This window comes from Meriones unguiculatus, chromosome 4 (genome assembly GCF_030254825.1).
Source record: "Meriones unguiculatus strain TT.TT164.6M chromosome 4, Bangor_MerUng_6.1, whole genome shotgun sequence".
Lineage (NCBI taxonomy): Eukaryota > Metazoa > Chordata > Mammalia > Rodentia > Muridae > Meriones > Meriones unguiculatus.
In genome coordinates this window covers 100,735,624-100,762,939 of record NC_083352.1, presented here as the reverse complement: position 1 = coordinate 100,762,939, position 27,316 = coordinate 100,735,624, and the positions used below count along the sequence as shown (strand labels likewise).

General features: G+C 41.6%; 1 protein-coding gene across 3 annotated transcripts in view; it reads left to right on the top strand.

Annotated features, from left to right (window-relative positions):
• Positions 1-26,925, top strand: part of LOC110541432 (E3 ubiquitin-protein ligase CHFR-like) — a 43,379-nt gene extending 16,454 nt beyond the window's left edge. The window contains exons 9-13 of one of the 3 annotated variants that reach the window (XM_021628183.2): positions 109-271; positions 1,817-1,962; positions 4,174-4,293; positions 5,665-5,748; positions 7,223-26,925. In XM_021628183.2, the coding sequence (XP_021483858.2) occupies positions 109-271; positions 1,817-1,962; positions 4,174-4,293; positions 5,665-5,748; positions 7,223-7,329 (620 nt within the window). In that variant the 3' untranslated portion in view covers positions 7,330-26,925. The remainder of the gene's footprint in view (positions 1-108; positions 272-1,816; positions 1,963-4,173; positions 4,294-5,664; positions 5,749-7,222) is intronic. The other 2 variants (XM_021628185.2, XM_021628184.2) reach the window with 2 other exon arrangements.
• The last annotated feature ends 391 nt before the right edge of the window (positions 26,926-27,316 follow it).

The window sequence follows — 27,316 nt, the reverse complement described above, 5'->3', positions numbered from 1 at the left end:
CTCTTACGTTTTAGGGGCCTGGGCTGCAAGCTCTACTCTGAGCTGTTTAGATCATCGCCTAGTCCTGTTTCCCTTGCCACTGAATGTTGCTGTGCCCCTTATATCTAGATAAGAGTCGCAGCAAAGAAGATGTGAAAAATATGGATGCAAAGAATAAAATCACTCAAGATATGCTGCAACCCAAAGTTAGGAGGTCTTTCTCTGATGAAGAGGGGAGTTCAGAGGACCTGCTAGAGCTATCAGATGTGGACAGTGAATCCTCAGACATCAGGTCAGACCTGTGCCTGGCTCAGCGTGGGTCCTGGGGATGAGAAGTACATTAAGAATGTGCTTACCTGTACTGTGGGGTGTACAGGTATAGGACTTCAGTAAGTCAGTTTCCTTCAGTAAGTCATTGTTTCTTCAAACTGGAGTATGGCCAGAACTGGATGGACTCTGAGCAACAGTGAATAAATTAAGAGCTTCAGATGGGATTTTTAATTAATTGATTAGTCAATTTTGAGACAAGGTCTCTCTCTGTGTACCCTTTGCTCTCTTGGAACTCACTGTGTAGACTAGGTTGGCCTTGACCTCACAGTGATCCACTGCCTCGGCCTGCTGAATGCTAGCATTAAAGGCCTGTGCCACCAATCCCAGTTTAGTTGTCCATCTTAATTGTCTGTCTATATTTGTAACCCTGGCCATCCTTGAACTCACAGATATGTGCTTATTTCTACCTCTTGAGTGGTGAAATTAAAGGCATACACCACCATTCAAATCTCTTCAGTGGGTTTTGAACCCCCCCCCCCTCAATAACCTTTATTTTCTTAGGCTCATCATTTGAGTCCTGATTCACTCGTTATGGCATATGTATAAAGAGTCATATGTATTGTTTTACCCACTTAAGCACATGTAATTCTTGTAGTTAGAGACTGTAAGTCCTCTGTTGTAAATAGTAGTGTTATAGTTTGTTAGAGTAGTATCAACGGAGAGGCATAATTCCCACGCTGAGAGGCAATAGCCCTTTGAGACCTAATTTCAGTTGCTGACACATTAGTTTCAGGTCTCCATTTTGGGCCTAGGCCATGATATTTAAAAAAAAAAAAAAATTCCCCTGGATTGCAAAAGGCTGGCCTGAGAAGCTTAGATCCTTGTCTTAAAATAAGAATATTTTTGAAGGTCTGGGAATGTAGTTCATTGGTGAAGTGTTTGCCTAGTATGTGAGAGTGCTCAGGTCACCCAATCTATCAGACTGTGAAAAAAAAAATCGAAATAAAAGTGTTGGGTGTGGCTGCTGACACCTATAATTCCAGCTCACTGAGACCCTCTTGCCTCAGTCTCAACAGTGCTGAGATTGCAGCTGTGCTCTGATTCTAAGAAGGAAGAACATACATTTATTGAGTGAACTAGCAGTACTTTCAGTGTAGTTTTCTCGCATGAGCCTGGGCTTTCTTGGCCTTGATGCCTATAAGCCCATGCTCTACTGAGTAGGGACTAAGTGGTCCAAGGTAGAGTGTGCTGAAGCGTGGAGTCTGAGGGATTGAAAGTAGTGAGCACAGAAGCAACTATCTTGCGGTGGATGCTATCCTCACTTTCAGACTTCTCTTCAAGGTGGTTATGGGTAGTGTCCTCCCAGTGATGGGAGCTGGGCAGGAAAGAAGGGTTAACTCCTCTCTTTACACATACTGAAGTAGTGCTGAAGATGAGCAGAGGTAGGGCAGAGGCCTTGAAGGGTAAAAGCCCAACAACTGGAGCCGGGAATAGATGGTAACCTAACAGTGATGTCTGCCTGGAGCCTGTTCCTGTGTGACTTGAGCTCTGCTTCTTCTTCTCACAGTCAGCCATATATTGTCTACAGACAGTGTCCTGAATACAGAAGGCAAGCAGTGCAGTCTCTTCCTTGCCCAATCCCAAGTAGCGAGCTGGGAGTTACACAGGCCCTTTGTGGGGAAGCACCATCGACATCTGCCAGCCTGCCAGCAGGTGAGACAGTGGTACCTAACCAGGAGCTCTTCCTTCCATTGTGTTACAGCCTATGATTTTTTGTTGTTGTTGTTGTTCCGGTTTCATTTTTCTGTTTGTTTGTTTGTTTTTGTTTTGGTTTTTGAAGACAGGGTTTCTGTATAGCCCTGGCTGTCCTGAACTTTGTAGACAGGCTGGCCTCTAACACACAGAGATCTGCCTGCCTGAGATCAAAGTCATGCACCACCACGCCCAGCTTGTCTTAGTCTCCTATGTTGTGGTTTCTCTATGATGTCTCTCCTGCCTTGTAGTCTCCTGCTTCAGCTATCCTCTTGCTTCTCATAGCCTCTTGCTTGGTAAGAAATTAGGGGAGCTCAGAAGAGATAGAGGGATCTCTGTGAATTTGAGGTTAATTTGGTCTTCATATTGAGTTCTGGTACAGCCAGGCCTAAACAGAGAGACCTTGTCTCTTGAGGGAAGGAAGCAAATCAATGAATGAATGAATGAATGAATAAACTGAATATTTATTTATTTGACATACCGAGTAATTAACAGTTCCAGGTTTTGACTTTGGTCTTTCTCCAGCCTGCCACTCCAGGGAGTTTGTTTTGTGAGGTTTGCCAAAGCCAAAATGATCATTCTGTATCTGTTACTCAAATTAGAGACTGGCTTTTTTTCTAGCAGTGTGCTGAATTCCCATAGGATGTCTTGTGTCTCCATCAGCCCTCTAAACAGCCTCCCATTATTTGTATGTTTCTAACTGAGAACATCAAAAGAAGGGCTGAGATATGGCTCAGTGAGAGAGGGCATGCTTAGCATTTACAAGGCATTGTGTTCCATGCCAACGTAAAAGGAAAACAGAGAAGATGAGAGAAAGGAAAAAAAGAGCCTTCTACTTGCATGTGGTATGCAGTTCTTAGCTCTGAGGATTGAAGCCTACCAGCTGGAGCTGGCAGCAGACAGCATAACAGTGTTTCCTGCCTGGGCCTGGCTGCTTTAGTTCTAGCTCTCTCTATCTGTTAGTGGTATTTTAAAAATTGTGCATGTTGCAGTTTTCTCTTAACCCTGCTAGCACCCAAGTAATTGAGACTGGACTATTATATTTGTGTAACAAGCTTTAAGACCCAACAACTGAGCAGTATTATTTTATTCTTAACCCTTTATGCTAGTCTGGCTTCTTCTTTGCCAAAATCCCTAAGATACTTGCATTTTATGGCTTTCTCTTCTCAGCTACTCTCTCCTATTGTCTCCTGGACCTTTTCCCATGGCTGAACCCTCTATGTTTTCTCTCTGTCTCCTCCTTCCCTGGCTGGTAGGAAGTCTAGCCCTATTCTCTCCCCTGTTCAGTCATCGGCTGTCAAGCCTCTTTACTGACATATCAGGGAACAATTGGGGAGCAGTGTTTACATAACATTGAGACAGGAGATTCTCAGAACAAGTTTTGCAACCAGATATGGGGTACAGAAATACACAGTGCACAACATTATGCCTACACCTCTCCTTAATACAGGCAACACTGTGGTCATTGCCAAATTGAAGATAGCTGCTACTTAGCCTGAGTGTTAGGTCTTCACTAATCTAGGGTTGTAATTAAGAGCCGCGTTCTTGACTACCCTATCAGAACACTGTTCCAGTTCTCTGGGTCACTCCTATAACTCATAGTTGGGACAAGGAAGCAGTGCTCAGCAGCCAGAGAGACACTTGATCACAGACCAGGATGGACTTTTTAGTCTTTTGAAACAGGATTTCAAATTTATAACTCAGGCTGGCCTAAAACTTAGTACACATCTCAGCCTAGCATTGAACTTGATCTTCAGGCCTCCTTGAATTGATCTCCCAAGAGTCAGCATTATAGATGTATATGCCTGTGCCTGACTTGAATAACCCTAGTCCATTTACTTTTCTTATTTTATATTTTATTTATATATGTATATATGTATGTATGTATGTATGCATGCATACATGCATGTCTGTTTATGTGTATTTTTGGTGATGGGGATTAAACCTGAGGCTTCTGAAATGCTAGACAGATACTCACTGAGCTATAACCAGCCTGAATTCCCATATTTCAAATGGCAGAATATAATTTGGCCACTTAGGAAGTAGTTTGAATTCCTCCCGGATCCTGGCCCTTCTCGTGTGTACTTCATAGTTGCCTCTCTAGATGTAAATTGTTTGTCTGCTGTACCTGGTATCTGGACATACTCTGACCTGAATATGTATGTGCTTCAGCAGCCCAGGAGTATATGTGCCCTCTTCAAGGAAGCCATGCCATATGCACCTGCTGCTTCCAACCTATGCCTGACCATAGAGCTGAACATGAACAGGATTCCTGTGTCGCCCCTCAACAGTGTAAGTATGTTACTCTGCCTGAGGTGACCCTTCCAACAGGAGGACATTCTTAAGCATCCCCCATGGCTTGATTTTCAAGTGAAACTGACTTATGTAGGATAAGAAACAGAGATACAATGTGTTTCCATCTGCATGTAATCATTTGATCCCATGTTTCTCCTGGAATCTGAATCTATATCCATTCTCTTAGCAGTACTATCCTCCTTATTTAATGTGTTATTTATAAATCTAATAGGTGAAATACCTTATTTTTAATTTAGACGTTTTATCATTAAAACAGGTCTTTGGATAGAGAGATAGCCGAGTGGCAGAATACTCGTTTAGCAAATACAAGCTCCTGGGTTTCAATCCCAGCATTGCAAAACATCAGAAACACACATGGAGCTCTTCATTTATTTGATGGCTGTTTGAATTTACTTTTGTTTAAAATGCTTGTTTGTGTCTATTACCTTTTTAAAATATTTCTCAGCTTGAGAGTTCCTTGAATATTATTGCTGATAGATGAAGAAAAGCATGAGCTTCTGTGTCCCTGCAGTACCTGAGCCAGTCTTCTCGATATCAAGGGCACAATGTCTGATACAGTACGAGCTGAGCTCTCACTGCAGCGACGCAGTGTGTTCTGTGTGTTCAGAGACTGCTTCTGGGGAGGTGGTGCGTCTAGCCTGGACTCCTGCAGCACAGAAGAAGAAACAGTAGCACGGCAGGGGTGTGCATCCTGGGATAGGCAGCTAGAAAGTCCCAGGCATACCAGGGTGACCTCTAGGCATGTTGAGAAGAATCCATGGAAGAGACCTGAAAACGCCTCACCTTATATCTGAGAAATATAGATCAGCAAGTGGCAGCTGAGGTTAGGTTCTTAAGATTTTGCAGGCAATCTTTGGCTAATTTTATAGACAATGCTTTTATAGACACAGGCATTTAATTACTCAGTCCTGTAAGATTTAATTACTCAGTCCTGTAAGATTTAATTACTCAGTCCTGTAAGAACTTCAGGGTTTATTTGGTATTATATTCTATGAAATTAACAATTTAAAAACAATATTCATGGTTGGTAGAAAAGCTCTCTGCAGACATGACTATGCAGTTATTGAAGTGTGCCACATATTCAGAGCTGGGAGACAATGAACCGGGGCCGTTTGGGTCCTGCAGTCAGAGGCCAAACTGTTTTGAAGATAACTCTTAATTATAGTTCTGTCACCTTTGATTTTAGATGTTACCTGACATATTGTCTCTACTCCCCAGTTCCTTGAAAACACCTCAGAAAGACTGTTTTCAAAGAGAGTTGAGCTCTTGCGTCTGGGGCTAAATATCCTCAAGTCTGAGCTTAGGCACAGTCTAGGTCCTAGTTGACCAACTCTCCTCAATCCACAGGTGCAGTGTGCCTGCAGCCCTTCTGCCATCTGTACTGGGGCTGCACTCGGACTGGCTGCTTTGGCTGCTTGGCTCCATTCTGTGGTAATGTCAGCTCTTCGGTTGCTTTCACTTTTGTGTGTTCTCTTGGTGAACTTGAGCAGGTGATGTTTGTTGTGACCTGCTGTGTTCAGAGAAAAAGGCTTCTCTGGGCCATCAAGTGATTAACTGCCTTTACTGCCTTTACTGCCGAGGTTTCTCACTTGGACAGTTTCAAACCCGTGTTGCTTCAAAAGCAAGAAGTAACAAAATTAGAGCAATACCACTTTCCTATACAGGAGAAATTACTTATTCACATAAACACACTACTTCTATAGTCCAAGTGCTCCAGAGGCTTAGACACTTGGATTATTTAAAGATAACAAGTCTGTGGTGTTGTGTAATGTAAGCTCTACACTCCGGGAGGGAGAAACAGGTGGATCTCTGGGAGTTCGAGGCCAGCCAGGACTATATAGTGAGATCCTGTCTCAAAAACAAAACAAAGAAAAAGTTCAAGGATAGTTTAGCCTCAGTGAAAGGAGCCCCCATTTCATTAGTGAGATGGAGATCAATTTTACCTGTTCTCTATTTAAGATTACATTCAATTTGAGTGTAGTGGTGTTTTAAGGGTGTGTGTCTCTGTGTGTGTTTGTGTGTCTGTCTGTATGTGTGTGTGTTTTAGTATAGGTGTGTATTTGAGTTTTTGTGTATGTGTGTAGATAGCAAAGGACAACATTGACTGTTGTCTACTGATTCCTGCCTTACATTTAAAGAATTACTCATTTGTTCTGTATGTGTACGAATGTGTGCACATATGTCATGACACATATGTAGTCAGAGGTGTTTATGGGAGTCGCTTCTCTCTTCCCACCACATGCATTCCAGGGATTGAACTCAGGTTGTCAAGACTTGGAGGCAAATGTTTTTACCTGTTGAGCCATCTCCTTGGCTCTCTACTTGAACATTTTTGTTTGTTTTTTTCAACGATACTTTTTAAATTTTTTCATGTAATATACATTGATCTTATTCTTTTTCCTCTCCTAACTCCCAGATCTCCCACCACCACCAGCACTTCAGATTAATTCTTTCTCTCTCAAAAACAACAAAACACACACACACAAAACCATGGAATCCGTTTTGAATTGACCATCTGTTCTTGAGCATGAGGCCAATAGTGTGATATCATTCCACTGAAGAAAACTGATTTTCCCTTTCCCAGCAGCTATCACTTGCAATTAGAGACGGGACTTTGTGTGTGTGTGTGTGTGTATGTGTGTGTGTGTGCGTGTGTGCGTGTGTGCGCGCGCGCACGCGTGTTTGCCTGTGTGCCTTTTTTGTGCTGGGAGTTTGTATGGCTTGAACTTGTTCAGATCTTGGGTTTACATGCTCGTGTGGCAGGCATTTTACTGACAAGCTTTCTAAGCTTGTTTGCTTTTTACGCTCTGTAATTGAAAGAGATTTGGTTATCCTGTCAGGGAAACAGTACTTTGATACTACATCATCCTTATAAAACAAATAACATTTCTCCTTCCTCCGACAGAACTCAATCTTGGTGACAAGTGCTTGGATGGAGTGTTGAACAATAACAACTGTGAGTCGGACATCCTGAAGGTATCACCTCCACATCTGTTCTGGGGGATCCAGTGAAAACCATGAAGCTTTCCTATAACTTTTGTGGTTTCTGTTAGGACACACAACCCACTGGGCAAGCAAAATAAAGGCAGAAAACAAGCTACACTAGGCCAGAGCAAAAAGTTTCTGCTTTAAAATGTGCTTGATTAGAGAGGGTCCTAAGTAGTTATTGTGTTTTTAAAAACATGAATTTTAAAGAAAAGAATAGAGCTTGGCCTAATGTAACAGGTCTGCTATTATTCCAATGGCTACATGGAAGACTGAGCCAGAATTTCAACATCAAGGCCAGATTAGTACAACATGGTCTCAAAATAAAAGGAAAAGGGGATGAGGGTGTAGTTCAGGGATAGACTGCTGGCTCGGCAAGCACGAGGGCCTTTGTGTGATGCCCAGCACCACAGAATTAAATAAACAAGAACAGAGACACATTAGAAAGCTCTTGTAGTAACCCCACAGGAAACTGTTATTAGGCTTTACCTTGAGAGTTGAGGGCTCTAGAAATTTATCGGAAAAAGAACTGAGTGAAGCTGGTGTGGAGCTGAGAGAAAAAGGAAGCAACAGTGGAAACTACAAAGTATTGCTGCTCTTCCAGAGAAATTCCCTCAAGGGAAATGAAAGGTTGTTATGGCTTTTACTGCATTTGAGAGCACAGTTAAACATCGAAATAATACCAATGAGAACAGTCAGAGCTGAGTTCAGTGCTCAGTGGGGTAGGTCAATAGCCTATGAAAGTATAAAATAACATCACAGAGGAGAACGTTTGGGAAACACAGCTCATCTATAAAACCAAACCAGTACTTTTATGCTGACAGTAATAGACAGAAACAAGGGATAAATTTAGGACAATCAAGCAAAAGGTCGAGGCATGGAAACTGTCCTTCAGTACACAATTGCTTTACAAAAGCAATGTGTTAGCCTTCGCAGCTTTCCTCTTGCCATGTTAATTTTCTCCAAATATGCTTATCCTCATCCCAATGGAGGGAAAGGTTATGGTTGTGCCTAAAGGTGAGGCCACCAAACTCAAGAATAAGTTAAAAACATGCACTATTCAATAATAATGATAAAAAATTTTAAATAGCTGGAAGAATTTTTATGGCCAAACAATCTTGTTTGGCCGATTTTTTATATTACTTGAAGTCTGCTAAATATGAAGGAGAACCCCAAGGCTGGGCTACCAGCAGCCTGTAATACTTCAACTCTCAATAATTTAAATTTTATAGCAAGGCTAGAGAGACAGATTAGCAGTTAAAAGTGTGTACTACTCTATCAGAGTACCAGAGTTAAGATCCTAGCACTGGCAGGGTCTGGTGGCATAGACCTGTAATCCTAGCACTCACAGAGGAAGAGGCAGGTGGATAACTGTGAGTTCAAGGCCATTCAAACATTTATATACATACATACATACACAAGAAAAAAATTTTTTTTTAATTTTTGAAAGAATGAAAAGCCAAAGTTCAGCGTCTAAAGCCATGACACTAACAAAGGACACTGTACCAAATTCAATGCAGAAAGAACTCCCCCATATTTTTCTAAAGGGTATATAACTAGTCAAAGATAATTGCTATCTTCTTCCTTTCTGCGAGAACTAGAACTTTCTCGTTCTAGTTTCATAGTTGCACATTGAATCACACACTGAAAATTCCAGTGCTCTAAGAGAAAGAGGTAGAAGTATCTCAGCCCAAGTCTACCTAAGAAGCTCCAAGCCAGCAAGGGCTACCTAGTGAGATCCTGTCTCAAAGGGCAAAAAATAAATTCTAGCTTCTTTTACAATACTATACCTATAGTTTAGATGGAACACATTTATCTCTTAACTATACTCACTCAGATGATGAGAGCTTCATCCATACCTGTCAGATGGGGCCACAAATATCCTAAGAGATCCTGGACTTCAATCTGAATTCTGGCCCAAATATGCAATGACTGGAGGGATGCTCACATTCAACAAGAGCATTTTGTACACATGCAGATGAAAAGAAGGCACTCTAAGCTTAATATCCAAAAGTAAGAAGTTAATAGTTTTCTGTCTACCCTAACACTATGTCCCCACCCACTGCACAGCATCCCTGAATAGATGAAGATATCTGTTCTCTTTGTTCATACAGTCTGGTCAGGGAGAGCAGAAGCTGTTCCTAGAAGCCGTTTGTTTCATGACTGGTTCTAACAGTAGTGTGTGATTTTTTTTTTTTTAATGCAAAATTGGGCATGATGGCACAGGTTTCTGATCTCAGCACTCAAAGGTAGAGATAGGAGAGCTGGAATTCTTGAGTATATGAGAACCAAAAGAAAGAGTTAGAAAAACAGAGACAGATGGCAGACGGACGGATGGCAGGAGACAAGAAGTAAGTGTGTGGGCAGACTTCTGGCTTCAGAAGAATCCGGACACCACTGAAAGGAAGCTTGTAAAAAGAAAAATGACTTGGGGCTGGAGAGATGGCTCAGTAGTTATGAATACTTGTTGCTCTTGCAGAGGACCTAGGTTCATTCCCAGCTCCTCCATGGCAGCTAGCAACTCTAACTCTACTACCAGGGGATCTGATTCCCTCTTCTGGTCTCTGAAGGTACTGCATGTACATAGTACAAGACATACATGTGAGCAGTATGGCACTGGATTATATAAGAAAACTAGCAAGCAGCAGTCTCCTATGGGTTCTGCTTTGAGTCCAGAATAACCTAGGACACAAACTTCTGGACCTACCTGTGAGGAATTATCTAGATTAGGTTGAGATAGAAAGATTGTAGATGGAACTAGTCTACAGTCTACAGGCCTGGACTGAATAAAAGGGAAAAAGTGAGTTGAGCTTTTTGAACACAAATACAATGTATGACCAGCTGCCTCAAGTTCTTGCCATCATGAAAGCCACCATGATGGACTATTCCCCCAAACTGTGACCTAGAACAAACTCTTTCTTTCTTAAGTTTCTTCTTCTCAGGTATTTTTGTCACAACAATAACACAAGTAATTAATACATTGGCTTTCTACAATATATAACTTCAAAATTAAAACACTGACAAAATTATAAGATTTAATCTCATTAAATAGTTAGGTGCATACATGATCTCTACCTTACCCTCTGGCCTCTTCTAGGTAAACTGATTCAGAGCCAAGAGGGAGTAATGAGATTATCACAGATAATACATAAAAGGAAGGTCACTTTGATTTAGCATGACACGAACAATAATCAGTTGCATTATATACTGCCCATCACAGAAGTGGCAATCTATCTGAATCCTAAAAAAACTGACTATTAAAAGGTTAGAAACTAGAAAACAGAGGACAGGATAGGAGCCTACCACAGAGCACCTTTGAAAGACTTTATCTAGCAGAGTATTGAAGCAGATGCTGAGATTCTAGCCAAGCTTTGGGCAGAGCGCAGGGAATCTTATGAAAGAAGGGGGAGATAGAGCTGGAGGGACAGGAGCTCCACAAGGAGACCAACCGAATCAAAAAATCTGGGCCCAGGAGTCTTTTCTGAGACTGATATTCCATCCAAGGACCATTCATGGAGATAACTTAGAACCCCTGCACAGATGCAGCCCATGGCAGCTTAGTCTCCAAGTGGGTACCCTAGAAAGGGGAACAGGGGCTGTCTCTGACATGAACTCAGTGGCCTGCTCTTTGATAACCTCCCCTTCAGGGGTGTGCAGCCTTACCAGGCCACAGAGGAAGACATTGCAGCCAGTCCTGATGAGACCTGATAGACTAGGATCAGGTGGAAGGGGAGGAGGTCCTCCCCTATCAGTGGTCTTGGAGAGGGCCATGGGAGGAGAAGAGGAAAGGAGAGCAGGATTGGGAGGGGATGAGTGAGGGGGCTACAGCTGTGATACAAAGTGAGTAAACTGTAATGAATTAAAAAATTAATTTTTTAAAAACGTTAGAAACTTGTTGAGAGGTTATAAGACTTGCCAGGCATGGTAGTGCACACCTTTGGAAGGCTGAGGCAGGCAAATTTCTGTGAGTTCAAGGCCAAACTAAGTCTATCAAGAAATGTCCACTCAAATATTTAAAAGGAATGAAAAGCCTGGCAGGTTGGTGCACATCTTCAATCCCGGCAGGGGCGGGCGGATCCCTGCGAGTTTGCCAGCCATAGGTACCATACCAGCCAGAGCTACGTTGTAAGACCCTGTCTTAAAAGGATAACAAAATTTATCATCGTGTTGACAATGTCTGCCTCAGGGCTCAGGACACAAAAGCCACTAAATGAATAAACATTTTCAAAACAAGGGGGAAATGTGGTAGTGAGGTCCTAAGAGTCTTTATATATAGTCAAAAGCTGGGTGACTTTCCTTCACAAGAATTTTCTTCAGACCTGTACCTGAAAACAGAGTCCAAGTAAACGGATGTGAGTTTCTGAAGGTCCAGAACCTGGAGAGTGTCCAAGTTCTAGGTGTGACTAAGGGGTGAACGAGACCACCTACTATGTTCAATCAGCTTTATAAAAGCGACCCTACTTACCGTACACGAAGCCGACAATAGTCTGGCAGTCCTGGGTTCGAGGCACGGCCTTTGTTCTCACAGCTACAGGAAAAACAAAACAAAAGAAAAGAAAAAACCACGAAATATGTGACAAAGAATTCTAGTCTCTCATTAACCCTGAAGAGCAGGGTCGCTGGCCAGCCAGGCTCCACTCAGCCTGTCCCGCACTGGGCCGGGATACAGGCACGTTGTGGACTGGCCATGCGTGGACTTGCCATGCCTGGACCCAGCAGCCAACCTGCACCAGTTTTCTCCTGACACTCCCGCCTCCCCTCCCATGACCCCTGAAGCTACATTCTGGAGAAGGGCAGCCGAGCACAAAGAAACACATCATTCTTTCACTGGACTGAAAGAAACCTTATTTTGCCCAATGTCCTCCTAAGAGACTAGCCCATAAAGGCTGAAGAAGAGCCAGCCTGTTTGTTCACTAAAGCCTTTAAATCCCAGCATTCGGGAAAGAGAAGTAAAAAAATTCTGTGAGTTTGATCAGACAGCAGGATTACCTAAGAGATCCTGACTCAAAAACACCAAAACAAACAAACAAACCATACACTGGAGACACCTCTCAGACCAGTAAAGAGACTGGCCACTACACTGAGCATTGATGTTATTATAATAGACAGTACAAGATGGCTCAGTGGTTAAGAGCACTGGCTGCTTCTCTGGAGGATTGGGATTCGGTTTCCAGTACCCACAGGACAGCTCACAATGTTTTCAACTCCCAGGAAAGCAGACAGGGAGGGGAGGAATGGGGGTCCATGCATGTGTGCAGAGATTTACTAGGTAACATACAGTTTTGGCTATCAGTGCATCAAATAACAACAGTAGCTACCATCATTAAAGGAAAAACCATTGTGGATTGAGAGGACCAGGCCTAAACTGCTCACCCCACCCCCCACAACACACACACAAAAAGTAATCAGTCCCAGGAACTAGGCCATAGGGAACAAGACCATAAAATCCCACCCAAGGAATAGCCTGGAGAAGACCACAAAAATGGGAAGGTATCTCAAATCAGGGTGGGGCATCTGTGCTGGGCAGCCTTAAATCTTGTAGTAGAACATTCTAGGCACAGGAATGCAGCACAACCACCACCTGGATGTAAGCCAGTGACCCTTGTAACTTCCCTGGCACCCACCAGTTTGGGCAGGATTGAAACAGTTTAGAGAGCCCCTCCCCAAACCCCTAATTAGCCCTAGCCAATCATCGATGCACTCATACCCTTGCTTTTGACCTGCACCAATCACAATTAAGACAACCTAACTGTCCCAGAAATTCCCCTAGTTGACCTTAAATAGAGCTCTCAGCTCACCTGGGGTTGCCATTCTGCCTGGATGGTGGCCCCAGCATGCTGGTCTTCTGCAGAATACATGCCTTTTGTTGCTTACATGCTACCTAAGTCTGGGGCTGTTCTTTCAGCGTCTTCTGGACCCTAACAGATGTGAAGAAAAGTAAACAAAAACAAATCACTAGTTAAAGACATGAACACTGTCCAAAACGAATCTAAGAATACTGGTAATGCAAGGGGGCACAATTTAAGAAGGTTTTCTGTCTCAAAACGTTTTCATCTTCCCCCTTAACTATTTCACCAAATGTGGATGTACAGAAGGAACTGTAGACAAAGCTTCTGAGAATTTCTGTTAGAAACATTGTTCTTAAAGTGGCCTAGGGACAATTTTTTTCCCAACTGCTTAAACAACAGACATTTATCAAAGTTCTGAAGGCAGAAGTGTCTCTAATAACTGTGATAGAGCAGTTTATTACTAGGCAAATAAGAGCATAGTACCATCAGGTTAGGGCTGGCTGTCACATCCCCACACTTTTGCCTCCTGAGTGCTGGAATTCAAAGGCATGTGCCACTATGCTCAGCTCTCAACAGCATTTTAACAATATTTATGATATGTCTGCGGAGAAGTGAGTTCCCCATCCATCTGTCTCACCTTGGTCAATCCATAAAATGATAGCATGGCTAGAAACCGGTAGGAAGTAATGCTAGGCTTGGCAGTACATGACAATAATCTCAGCCTTGGGAGACTGAGGAAGGAGGGTGATGCATTTGATGCCACAGACTACATAGTCTCTGTCTCAAAGACAAATAACAGTCAGGTGTTGTTGGTGTAATCTGTGCCCACACATATTGTATCAACTGTCTATGAATGTGTGTCACTGCCTTCTCAATTGTTAGTCGCTGTGTGGGCAGCGCCAGGTGCTGGCAGGATATGTGACATTGTCATTTTTACAGCCCACCACTCCTGCTTTCTATATGTAAATGTTTGTTGGCTCCTCTCCTGCCCAAAAAGGTGTAAACAAAGTGATCAATAATTCTCTGAGATTATCATGTTAAAAACCAAACTGTCCTGGGAGAGGTGGCATAGCCCTCAATCTGGCCAAATGGCAGCACTAACAGACAGATAGGGTGTAGCCTGCTGCTGATTGGTTCAGAGTGAGTAAACTGGGAAGCCTCTCCCACTATGCTAATAAGCCTTTTGTGTCAGGAAGGAGGAGTGGTTTTTGATGAATAAAGAGCTGAAAACCAAAGAGGCTAGGTGGCTGGAGAATCAGGTCTAGTCAGGTCTAGTTCAAGGGACTCACCCCAGCAAAAAAGGCTAACAGGCTTATACTATACAGATGTCTCCATGTCTTTATTACTAAGCCCCAAGTGGGACAGCCTCCCCCCACCCCCCAAGCCCCGACAATAAGATTTGTTGATGTGAGGATAGACTGGCAGATAGGGAGACAGTCAGCAGGGTGAGAACTGAGTTCTATCTCAGAATCAGAATCCATGTTATAGACAGGGAGAACCAACTCCACAAAATTGTCCTCTAACCAAACATGCACTGTGGCATGCTCCTCATTCACCTCATCATACATACGTGTACTAATAAACATGAGATTTTAATCATCTACTTCAAAAAAGACAGGATAGAAAGAAAGGGGAAATGATGGGGTCATGGGAATGGAAAGGAGCTCTTCAGCCTGGAGTCTGGTTGAGGTTCCTCTCACCAGCTGAATATCAAGAATTCCAACTCAACATTTACTAGAGTCCTTTCCCTATTTATAAATCTATGATATTCTGGTAATCTCACCAGAAACCTCATTTACAGTGAAAGACATGTCTTAAATTCCTTGTATAACACCAATGGCTCTCAGTTTTATCTTATCAGATTGTAATGCCATCCAAGGCCTCTCTACCTCTGGAGCCAATTTATAATCTCAGTAATTCTAGAAATGAACAGAGATAGAGGAAGGGAAGGTTCCTCTATCTCTCAGGTTGACATCCTGAGTTTGTTATTTTTAGTTGTATTTCTGTTTTTGTTTTCCTTAGTGATTCTGTTAAATTTACAAATTCTACTTTCATGTCTTAAAGTGTTTTTATTATTTCATCAACTTTATTTCCATGATCTTTATTAGTTATTTATTTATATCCTCTTTAAGGTTCTTGAACATGTTCATGATTCCTATTTTGAAGTCCTGGTCTTGTGATTCAGCTAAATTGATCTTATTGCATATTACAACAGGATTGTTAACATCTGTAGAAGGCATATTGTCTTGGCTATTCAATTTTGTGTTTTTGTGCTGGGGCCTAGGCATCTGGAGTTACGATGTTTGAAATGTTTCTAGATGTAAACATCTGGTCTTGTCTTTACTGAGTGTTCCGTTCTTCAGTTGGTGTGGCCCACTCTGGTTCTTAGCCAAGTGTGGTACCTGTGGGATTGCTAGTAGAGAGTGTTTCTATAGGTCAATGGCTGTCACAAAAGAATGGAGATGGGCCAGAAGGAAAGGCTAAAAAGGGCATCAGGAAATAACCGGGGAAACCCTTGGTCTGTACCAAGAGGTAGAGTATATGACAAAAGGAGAGATTCAATTCCCACCTTTGTTCTCTGACCTCTACATGTGTGCTATAGCACATGCATGCATGCATGCACATGTACATACACAGATAAATAAAGAATGTATCTTTAAAATCTTGTATACAATTACCACCAAGTCCTTAAAATGAGTGTCTAAGAGAATCCTGTATCTGTATTTCTTTTGCATCTTTCTTCATGAGTGTGAGTATCTCTTCCCTTCTCTTAATCATCATGCTTAAAATCCTTATTTAAAAATGTATTTTCACCAACTGTATTTTCACCAGTTGTGGACCCTGTGTATAAAACTATCAACTGCCCAGGCTATGCCCACTGATAAAATAGTAGAAAGCTTGTCACAGGAATAACTTCCTTGTTACTAGATTTTAGTCCTGCCCCAAGAGAGAGACTTCAGGCTGGTAGTGTAAACCTGCTCAAAAGTCTGTGGCTTGGGCCAGTGAAATGGTTCATCAGGTAAAGATGTTTACCATGCAAGCCTGATGATGTGAGCTTGATCCCTGGAACTCATGTAAAGGTAAAAGAAAACCAACTCCACAAGATTATCCTCTGGCCTCACACATGCTCTGTGTGTGTGTTCCCTCCATACATCATGAGCACACACGCTAATAATAATCATATAACAATGTACTGTCAAAGTCTAGCTTTGATGGGTCCAGGGGAGAAACTAAAGAAGGTGGATGGAGCATCAATGACGTGGGGGTCATTCAGACTAGTGACCAACATCTATCTTTCATCTGGGGTCAGTGTGCTAACATCTCTTTCTCATGTTCTATACCTAAATTCAAAACCCTTTTTAATTCAGATACTGCCAGAGGCAGCCGTAAGTATAGGGAAGAGGGGAGTGAGCTGAGGGTTCTTTCTCTAGTGACTCAGTTCTGGCTGTGCTATGAGGAAAACTTAAACTGACTACCTTGGTTTCCCTGTAGTCAGGGCTGTGAGAAGTGGCTTCTAGCTGCCCTTTGAGTCCCTTTAATCTAGAGAGTAGCTGGTGGGGAATAGGCCTCTTTGGGAAGATCTCTGATAGGCTAAAGTATGCCTGCTGTTGGCAGAGCCCTGAGTCTGTTAACTTATTTGTGAATCTACAGAGGAAAAAGAAATAAGGATATAAAATACAAAAACACTTAAGAGAGAAAACAGATGAGGCAAATGGCCCCACCCAACTTTATTACCCTGATTACACTTCTTATATACTTTTATATAAGTATATATATATACTTTTATATAAGTATATATAAGTATATATTGCCCTGACTACACTTCTTATATACACTTTTGCTCTCTTCTTTGCAGAGAGCAAAATCTCTCTGCCTCAGAGATAGAATTATCTCCTAGTCAAAAGATTTATCACAAAGACAGATAAAACTGTTACAATGGGAGGGATTTTAGTGATATCATGTTTCAGTACTAAATTAAACATTTTTTTTATCTAGTCTTACATTCCAATACATGAAATAAATTTAGAACAACAGTATTTTATCCATAAAATACTGACAAGGTATAGGAATTACAACAAAACAGTGTGTATTTTTTATATAAGGTTTGTACTTAATGTTGACATTTCTTGGTAGTCCCATTATTTTCTGGGTTCATGGTTCAACTTTTATATACTTAAGGTACATTCCAGGATTTGTAGTGCCATTTCTAGTGCAAAAGCTTACCTGAAGCCACAAATCTTCCTCAAGCCTGTCTCCTGGTGAGGCATCTGGAGGTCCACAAAAGTATTTATTGCAGCTGTCAATGTTCTATCAACTCTAACTTTTTAACTTCTAAAATTGTTTGAATCAAATCAGGAATTCCATTATTATCAGGAATTAATTCATCTGAACAGCAGTGCATCTTCATAAAGATCCTGTAGGAGGTTTGTTTAATCAGAGTGGGTAAATACCAAAGAGTGAGTGTTCGCACCATTTATCTATCTATCTATCTATCTATCTATCTATCTATCTATCTATCTATCTATCTATCTATTTATTTGAGAGATGAAACAGCACAGAAAAGAAGGAGTGTCAGATGCTGGAAGCAATGCTTGGGGTGCATCATGGTACAGACCTTGCAGATACCAGAGTACCGTGCATAAATCCCACATGCCTGAACTCCCCAATTCAATGGCTCTTTGCAATGTAAATGTTAAAAGCCTGTGGCTACAGGAGTTATAGGCCCTCCTAGGGAAGGTACGACTGATATTTGCTAAATAGACATAATGTGCCTGTCCTAGTTAGGGTTTCATTGCTGTGAAAAGACACCATGCCCATGGTAACTCTTATAAAGTGTGCTAGAGTTTGATCTACATGAAGCAAGTAAGGAACCACTGAATTTTAAGTTGGTGACAGAGACAAGAACAGAAACAGGGAGTCAAAGAGCCAAACTAACTCTGGTGTGCAGTGAGAGCTACTGTTGGGTTGGAGTGCTCCAGGGATAGAAACTGGGGACATTACCAAGTAGGGTGGGGGTCACGGGCTGTGCTAAGCTTTGCTTGATCAGTCCAGCCCTCCCTCAACACAGCAGTGTTTTTCTTATTTAAATAGTTGTCACTTGTCTTGCTCATGTGGCAGAGCTATGCTTTTCTCAAGAAGAAAACTGGGCCTCCATGGCACAGGCCTTAATGTTGGTTGTGACCCTGTAATGTCCCCTTGAGCAGCTTGTCAGAGGCCTGCTCTTTGATATGGGGATGGGCCTAGGCGGCTGGTTGTAAATAAGTGGTGTTGCCATAGTCATGGTTTGGAGCCAAATGTCTAGACAGTCCTACTGAAGAAACGTGTATTTTATCATCCTAATCTCTAACAGGCCTGGTTAGCATAGTACTTACCTTTGGAGAATTTTACTTACCTTTGGAGAGTCAACCCTCACTAGCTCAATTCTACTTTATCTGACTATCTCCTAAGCATTGGTAAATCCTTTATATCGCCAATGCTACTCTTCTACATCACAGCCTAATAGTAGAGTGCTACACAACACATGAGATGCTCTTTATAGCCTCCACAAAATTAACTCCAAATGGATTCTACACCTAAATGTTTAATGTGAAGTACAAGATTTCTAGAAGATAATAGGCCTCTCCAAGTTTGCTGCCTGCAGTCCACGGGGGCACCAAACGCACGTTGACCTTGACTACAAACATTTTTGTACACATGGTGCTCACAATGTTCTGTGCAGATGCAGCCCACTGAGGGAAGTTATTCAGAGGTCTGCAACAGGGTCCAGGAAGATATGAGGACTACATTAGACCCCTCAGAACAAAGATTCTGGCCTCCCATTTCATGCATCCTCAGGGAGGACTCACCACACCAGCTCCTGAGACTCACCATAGGCTCCTTCCCATCTGGAGAAGGCAGCCCCTCATTCACTCTACCTTGGCTCCTGAGCTAGCCCATGCGCCCATCACAGCTTCCTGCTGTGGCACTCACAGCACAATACACAAAACCACTAGTGCCTGCTTGGCTACAGAGCATCCTGTACCACATTCTGCACGACTTCTGATTGGCAGGTCACTTGGCTGGTGAGACCTGAGTGACAAGAGTACCTCCTTTAGGTTTACAGTGTCTCAACAGACACAGCACAGTAATTGGGTCCTGGCTCTGGCTTTCACCCAGACCCAGACCTTTTTCAGATCTGCAGAGATACGCATTTCAATAGCACTTGCCCCTTGCCTCCAATGGCTGACCTTACTATCTTCCTGTACTTTATAGGCATTTCCCGTTCTTCCTACTGAACACAAGGTGGCTGGCTTGCGCAGCACCTTACACATTGTGGAGTGGGGTGATTCCCTTGTCTCACAGGTAGAACGGTGCCCAGAATATTAACAATTAAAGAGATTTTTAGGACACACAAAAAAAGATGTTTATTCTGGCTTTATGCTGAGGTCAGGTGAACTGCAGGTATGTTTTACCTGGCTGTCACAGAGACTTCAGACAACCATGAGAGAAAAGCAGGAATCAGATCACAAACAAGATATGTCTTTCTCCCACTAGAAAGTTCAATGAAGACTCCACTGCTTTAGGAGTTTCCTTCCTGAATTCAAGCCAATCTCTTAAATGATGAATAATTATTTTAAAAAAATAGGTGTAGGGTATGTTGAATACTTGAAGAAAAACGGAGCAAGGAAGAATGCCTTTATGAGCACAACTGTGAGCCAGGACATCTTCCACAGTGGGCAGGTGAAAAACAACACAGCTTTATTAGTCAAGGTTCTCTACATGAACAGAACTGGTAGACTGAATCTCTATGTGTTTTGAATTTGTTAGAATGTCTCACAGGCTGTGGTTCAGCTATTTCAAACATGGCTATCTAAGAACAGAATGTTGAAGGATCTCGTAGTTGGGTGGTCCACGAGGCTGGATGTCCCAGCAGGTCTTCAGTAGACACCAGAGTTCCAAAGAACTAGGCTCTAAAGACAGTAAAGGAATGAAAACTTCCTAGCCACAGCTAGTGTAATTAGGCAGGCAGAGAGAGGCAGAGGCAGAGAGAGAGAGAGAGAGAGAGAGAGAGAGAGAGAGAGAGAACATCCTTTTCCAATATCCTTTATATATGTAGGCTGTCATCTGAAGCTGTTGCCCAGATTAAAAGTGAATATTATCACCTCAAATGACCCACATTAAAAAAGGGTCTTCCCATTTCAAAAGCTAAAATTAAGAAAAATCCCTTCCAGGTGTACCCATGGGGGAGGGGAGTTAATTAATTCCAGATGTAGTCTATTTGACTACAAGAATAGCCAACACAAAAGCCAAGACAGAGCTGAGAAAGATTTCTTATGTAGGAGGCAAAGATAACATGGGAACCATTTCAAAAGCAATGCTTTTCCTCCAAAAGGGAAAGTTACTATTTAGGGAGTATGGACAAGTTCATGTAGAGTTCTGCCTATTCTTAACCATGCCTAATTAACAAATGGACATCTGAACATGGTCACAATGTAAGGACATTTGGGGCCATTCTTAGCTAACAGTCATATGTGTGTGTGTGTGTGTGGATACATGTATATATGTGTATGTATGTGTATATATACATATATATATATGTATACACACACACACACACACACACACACACACATATATATATATACACATGTAATGGTGGAAAGAAATGCCTGTGGCATGTTCATCTTGTACCATAAGGTCTTGGCTGAAAATCAAGTAAATGATACTGTGAGAGTAGATTGCTTTTAGGACCAGTGCTACCTCAGAATCATAATGATTGATCTAAATGATAGGATGCAGGGGATTATTTCAACTTTTTTGTATCTGTTGCGACTTGCACTGTGATTGAGTATCATCAGTTTTGGAGACAGTTCCAAGAGCTGCTGAGAAGAGGGTATATTCTTTTGTGTTGGGTGGAATGTTCCGTAAATGTTAGTTGGGCTCATTTGGCTTTTAACATCAATTAGCTGGAGTATTTATCTGTTTAGTTTTTGTCCAGAGGACCTGTTTGTTGGTAGGAGTTGTAATGCCAGGATCACAGGACCCTCAGAGACCACCAAGAGATGACTCGATGCAATAGCAAGACAGCTTTATTACAAGAGTGATCAAACTCGGGACCCAAGTCTCTCTGACACAGGAGTAGAGAAGTAGTACCCCAAGCTCTGAGTGAGCAGTGTTTTTTAAAGGGAAAGACTGCAAGCAGGGGGTTTCCATGACAGCAAGCAGGGGGGCACATGTTTCTATGACAGCAAATTGGGGGGGCATATGCCTTGACATTACAGGATTAGGTAAAAGTTAGAGAGGTGAGGTGACCTTCTCTGAGGCACATCATCACAATTGCTATTCTTCTCAACTATATCTGAAACATTGGGGAGAATTTTCCCAGCTGATTCCCAACTGATTCTCATTGATTATTGCCACAGAAATTGTCTCTATTTTCTATGAAGTATTTATTCTGTGATATTTCATGTTGCTAGGAGAGTTAACTTTGTTTTCTGCCAAGTGTACATTCTGTGATATTTCCTGGTACCTGAATTCAGCTCCAGTCAAGATGGCTCCTTATTTCAAAATGGAGTTATACTCAGGCTAACTTAAACTCTTCAGAGTGAGCTATTGAAGTCTCCCCTATTAGTGCATGAGGGTCAATGGTGGTTTAAGGTGCAGAAGTGTTTCTTCTCAGGCAACGCTGGGTATTGATCAGGTCTCATGTAACAGAAAGCAGGGAAGGTCTGGAGGCATCCTAGCTAGTCTCATACCCAATGTTTTAATACTGAGGCACTGCTTCCCAGGGATCATTTATTTACTTCTGTATTTATTTAGGTTTTTGTTATTGTTAACCTGTGAAAAACTTTATTGGATGAAAAGTACTATGTGGGCTGGGCAGGTCACTCAGCAAATATATTTCTTGGGGTTGACCTGAGTTTAGATACCAACACTCAACCCAAGTTGGGAGGCTCATAACCGTGTTCTACTCCAGACCCAGGGGATTTAACACCCTCTTCTTTGTTAGGTCACTTGTACCTAACAAAAAGACATTCTCTTACACACACACACAAACGCATTAAAATGGGATAGACTTGTTTTCAAAAGTGGTTATGACTTATAAAACACTTACTGCAAAACAATCTATTTAGGTGTATAATACAAATACACTTTTTCTTTAAAAATCTGCTTTGTTGCTCTTTTTTTTTTTTTTTTCTAAGACAGGGATTCTCTGTGTAGTCTTGGCTGTCTTAGACCATAGATATCTGCCTACCTCTGCCTCCCTGAGTGCTGCGATTAAAGGATTGTGCTACCTTGCTGGGCACATTTGATTTTGTAAGTTTGTATTTCCTCACACTGGTGCAGGCTTATCATCCAATCATCAATCATAGAAAAAATGGTTTCTAAGTGATTCCAACAGACATCCTTTTCTTTATCAGAAGAAAATAAGATACATTTAGTAGTCAAAATAATTTTCTCCAATGATGAAACAGATGTATGCTTTAAGAAGATTTCTCCAATCATAATAGCTCTCCCCCAAACCATTTTCTATTGGCAAAGGAGAGAACCAGAGTGCACAGGGTGAGTGCTGGCCAGTGATTTCTTTGATTTTTATTATAATCCTATAGTTCTTGTTTAACACAGTGTTATATTTATAGGTCTGTATATGTCTACTGTAGTCAGTGGTACCACCTTGTGTGATTTTATTAAATGATAAAAGATAGAAGATATGATAAAGAGCTAGAAAGGGTGATTTTTTTCACCAGTATGTCTCAGATGCTGAAAACATACTAGGCCTGGATTAGCAGAGGCAGTAAGCCTCACAATTAAATGATAAATGATAAAATGATAGAGGATTTTTAATCCAGAAACATGGCTGTAAGGGATGACATCCAAAGACCTTCTAAGTCTGTGTGATTCCAGCTGGAATGCAGACACACCTTTAATCCCAGGAGACAGAGGCAAGCAGATCTCTTGAATTCAAGGCCAGCCTGGTACAGAGCAAGTTCCAAGTAGAGAAAAACTTAGGTCCAGGCTTGGTGGTACACGCCTTTAATCCCAGCATTTAGGAGACAGAGGCATGCAGATCTCTAAGTCCTGTTCAGTAAATTCTGGTTAATTTAGGGAAAGGAGGCAGTTTTACCATGAGAGTTTCATAGAGACTGGTTGAAGAGAGATCTTGCTAGACACAGGTGAAGACAGAAGGAGCCAGAGAACGAGAGGGAGCCAGAAGATTAGAACCAGATTACTAAGGTTAGTTTGAGGTCAAGCAGAACAATTCAGGAGATGCTGAGAGAAAAGACAGATTGAATCAGTCACCTAGGAGAGGAGTTTGAACCAAAACGGCTGAGTTATACTGGCCAGTAAGAATTCAGAAAGAGTCCTGCAGAGACTGATACCCCAACCAAGGACCATGCATGGAGAGGACCTAAAACTGCTGCTCATAGACTCATTCTGAAAGTAGGGTCCCTAGTAAGGGGAGCAGGGGTTGTCTCTGGCGTGGGCAGGCTCTCTGACCACCTCCTCCTGTAGGGTATACCCTTGCCAGGCCGCAGAAGAAGACAATGCAGCCAGTCTTGAGACCTGATAGGCCAGGGTCAGATAGAAGGAAATGAGGTCCTCCCCTATTAGTGGAATAGGGAAGGATCATAGGGATAGATGAGGGAGGGGCCACAGCCAAGATACAAATGAATAAATTGTAATAAATAATAATAATTAATTTAAAAATGCAAAAATTCAGAAAGAGCTAGAAAGGGTGAGTTTATTCAGCAATAAGTCTCAGATGCTGAAAACCTACTAGGCCTGGGTTAGCAAACAGGCAGTAAGCCTCACAGTACATCTGAAAATTTACTATATTGTGAGTTCATTGAGTTTTTGTTGGTTTGGGGAATTTCTATAGAGAAACAGTTTTAGTTTTCTTGATCTTAGAGACTCCCCTATCCTCATTTCTTGGCAAATCTGTGTTTTCCAGTTTTTGCTACTTAGTGAATGATATGGTTAACACACTGGTCTTAGGTTTTTAAAACTTTCTGATATATCATTGTCTCTGTGTCCTAATTAGCTTCTCAACATTTCAGACCCTAAAGTCATGTGAGGGAGCCTCAGTTGAAGTAGTGCCCCATCATAATGGCTGGTTGCTATGTCTGTGAGAGATTTTGTTGATTGCTGATTGCTGATTGAAGGCTCTTCTACTGAGGGTGGCAATATTGCTGTGTGGGCCTGGGCTGGATAAGAGAATGAGCTGAGCATGAGACAGTGAGCAAACAAGAGAGCAAGCCAAGAAATAATGTCTTTCCATGGTTTTTGCCTTCATTTTCTAGCTTGAGTTTCTATGCTAAGCATCCAAAATAATGGACTGTAATTTGACAGAACCATCCAAAAAACCCATTCACTACCTGAGATGCTTGTGGCTGGAGGATTTAATCACAGCATCAGAGAAGCAAGTTAGAACAAAAACAACAACAACAAATGGTACCCAAGAAGTGATTTGCTGCAGCACAGAACCTGGGAATGTTCTCTTTTGAAGTAATATGGAAAATATAATGTGGCAAAAGGCATAGAAAGCTATACACAGAGCTTAACTGGCTGTTCTTGAAGGAACTGCAAGGTCAGAGTGTTGAGAGTAATAAAGACTGAGGAAGTCCAGGTCATAGGATTTCAGTGGAAAATAGACTCCATGAAAAATTTAGCTAATGGTCATTTGTGTGATATTTTGGCCCCAAATCTTTCTTATTGTGTACATGCCCTGAGAAACTGAGTAAGGCAGAATTTAAAAATAATGGACTGATTTCCTAGATGGAATATTGACTGTGTTGAGTGGTTATTACCAGTGACTCATTCAGGACTACAGTGAAAGAAAGCAACAAGTGGGGCAGAAATAAATGCAAAGTCTATGGTCTGTAGAAAAAAAATAGCACTGGGTAGTTTCAGATGGCAGTTAATGCTTAACTGAGGCAGGAATTTTCAAGGAGATTATTACCAGTAGAGAGAAGGTCTTTTGCCCTGGATCAGAAGCCTAAGAAGGTGTCTTAAGGGGAACACTTCATCCTCTTAAGCCTTGAATTAATGGAAGGAGTAGGCAAAGTGATTTCTACTGCCAGGAAGGAACTTCATATAGAACCTGCCACAACTATGATCCAAGCATGATATGATCCATCCCAATTTAGAAGCTAAACTTGACAGTATCATCCATATTGTGCTGGTTCTGGAAACAAGGAAAATGCAAAATTTAAGACCATGGATTCTTTGTGGTTTCAGTTCAGTACTGTCCCAGCCATCTATTTTTGGCAGAGTCGGAGCCTTAGTGAGGAAACTGAGAGTCATTCCATGAAGCTATGAATATGAAACCTGAGTTGTATTTTGAGATCACAAGATGTTGAGATACCTAAGCTATGAGAAATTTCCATGGAGAGATGCAGATAAGGAGTGGGAGTAACCAAACTGAGAGATGTGGAAGTTGTAGGGTCATCTAAACCCTTTGAAACTAAAGCCCATGTGTCTGAGACAGCTACAGGATTTGTTGTTTGCCCTGCTGGGTTTCTTGCCTTGGTCCACCCTTCCCTCACTCCGTACACTTTTTTTTTTTTTTTTTTTTTTTTTTTTTTGCCTCTTGGAATGGGAAGGAGTATTCTGTGCCATTGTATACTGGAAAGATAGAACCTGTTTTCTGATTTTACAAGATGTGGCAATCAAGAAATTGTCTTCAGTGTCAGAAGAGACTTTGGACATTTGAACAGTGTAGAGGCTGTTGCAGACTGTTAGGATCATTGAGGTTGGACTAAATGCATTTTCATCATAGGATCACCATGGGGCTCCAGGGTCAGAATGTAGTGGATTGAATCAAAAAGCTCCCAGAGAGGATGATGTCTTTGAACACTTGTCTTTCCTTTGTGGCTTTCTTTGGGGAAGTTATGGAAGCTTTTATAGGAGGAGCCTTTCTAGATTCCCTATTGGGGATGGGAGTTGAGTGTATAGACTCAACCCCTTTCCTGTTCTTTGTGTCTACTGTGTTGTGGTTGAAACTGACAGTCAGCCTCTCTCCTGCCCTCACCATTACAGACTCTATTACATAAGATACAGTAGAAGGAAACAATTGCTGCTCAATGTTAAGCTATTTTGCTAGCCTAATGTTGTTATAATGTTAAGTTTATTGTTCTTGTTTTTTAAGACAAAGTTTCTCTGTGTAGACCTGGCTGTCCTGAAAGTACTTACGTAGATCAAGCAGGCCTTGTACTTGGAGGTCCACCTGACTGTGGCCCACCAGAGTGTTGGGATTAGATGTAGGCTAACATCCTACCTTTTTTTGTTTTTGTAATATTGGCTGATAGGGCTGGAATGTAGGTTTTTGCATATGTCAAGCATATGCTGTTGTGCTGATCTTCATCTACACTTGAAGTTTGGAATTTTACTTCTCAGAATGGCATGTATTCATGACCTTAATACTATCTGAATTTTTTGAATGAATATGAATATTTTGCCTGTATGCATAAATATGTATATAATGTGTCCCTGGTCTTCACAGTAGTCAGAAGATACCCTCAGAACTCCTGAACTTGGAATAATGGATAGCTGTGAGGCCCCATGTAAGTACTGGCAATTGAGCCCAGTTATTTGCAGGACCATCAAGAGCTCTTAACTGCTAAGCTGTCTTTCCTGCCCTATGTTGCTTATTTAAGATCAACATTTACATTGGTAAAATATTTTCATCTGTCCATTTGTAACTGTTTAAACATGCATTCTTTTTTTAGTAAAATCTTATTAATGTTAGAGTTTAAAATAAGGCACTTCAGGTTTCTGGAAGAGGAATACAGAACTGGGGTGAATATTTTATTCTTTGTAGGAACTTCAATAAAGACCTCTTGAGTAATTTCTATCTTTTTTTGTTTGGTTGGTTGATTTTTTTCAGGGGAGTCAGGGTCTTTTTATGTACCTCTTGCTTTCCTGGAACTCAGTGCACAGACCAGGCTGGCATCCAACTCAATGAGATACACTCGCCTCTGCCTCTGTGTCCTGAGTGCTGGGATTAAAGGTATGAGCCAATACAACTAGCTTGCCCATCTACTACTACTTCTTCTTCTTCTTCTTCTTCTTCTTCTTCTTCTTCTTCTTCTTCTTCTTCTTCTTCTTCTTTTCTTTTCGTGTGTGTGTGTTTAGTAATTGTTCATGAAGTTTCTCTTTATGTCTGTTAATTGAAATTTCTCTTGCAAGGCTATATCCTATTCAAAGGCTTAGAAATTATGGCGGTGAACCCCATTATTCGGTTT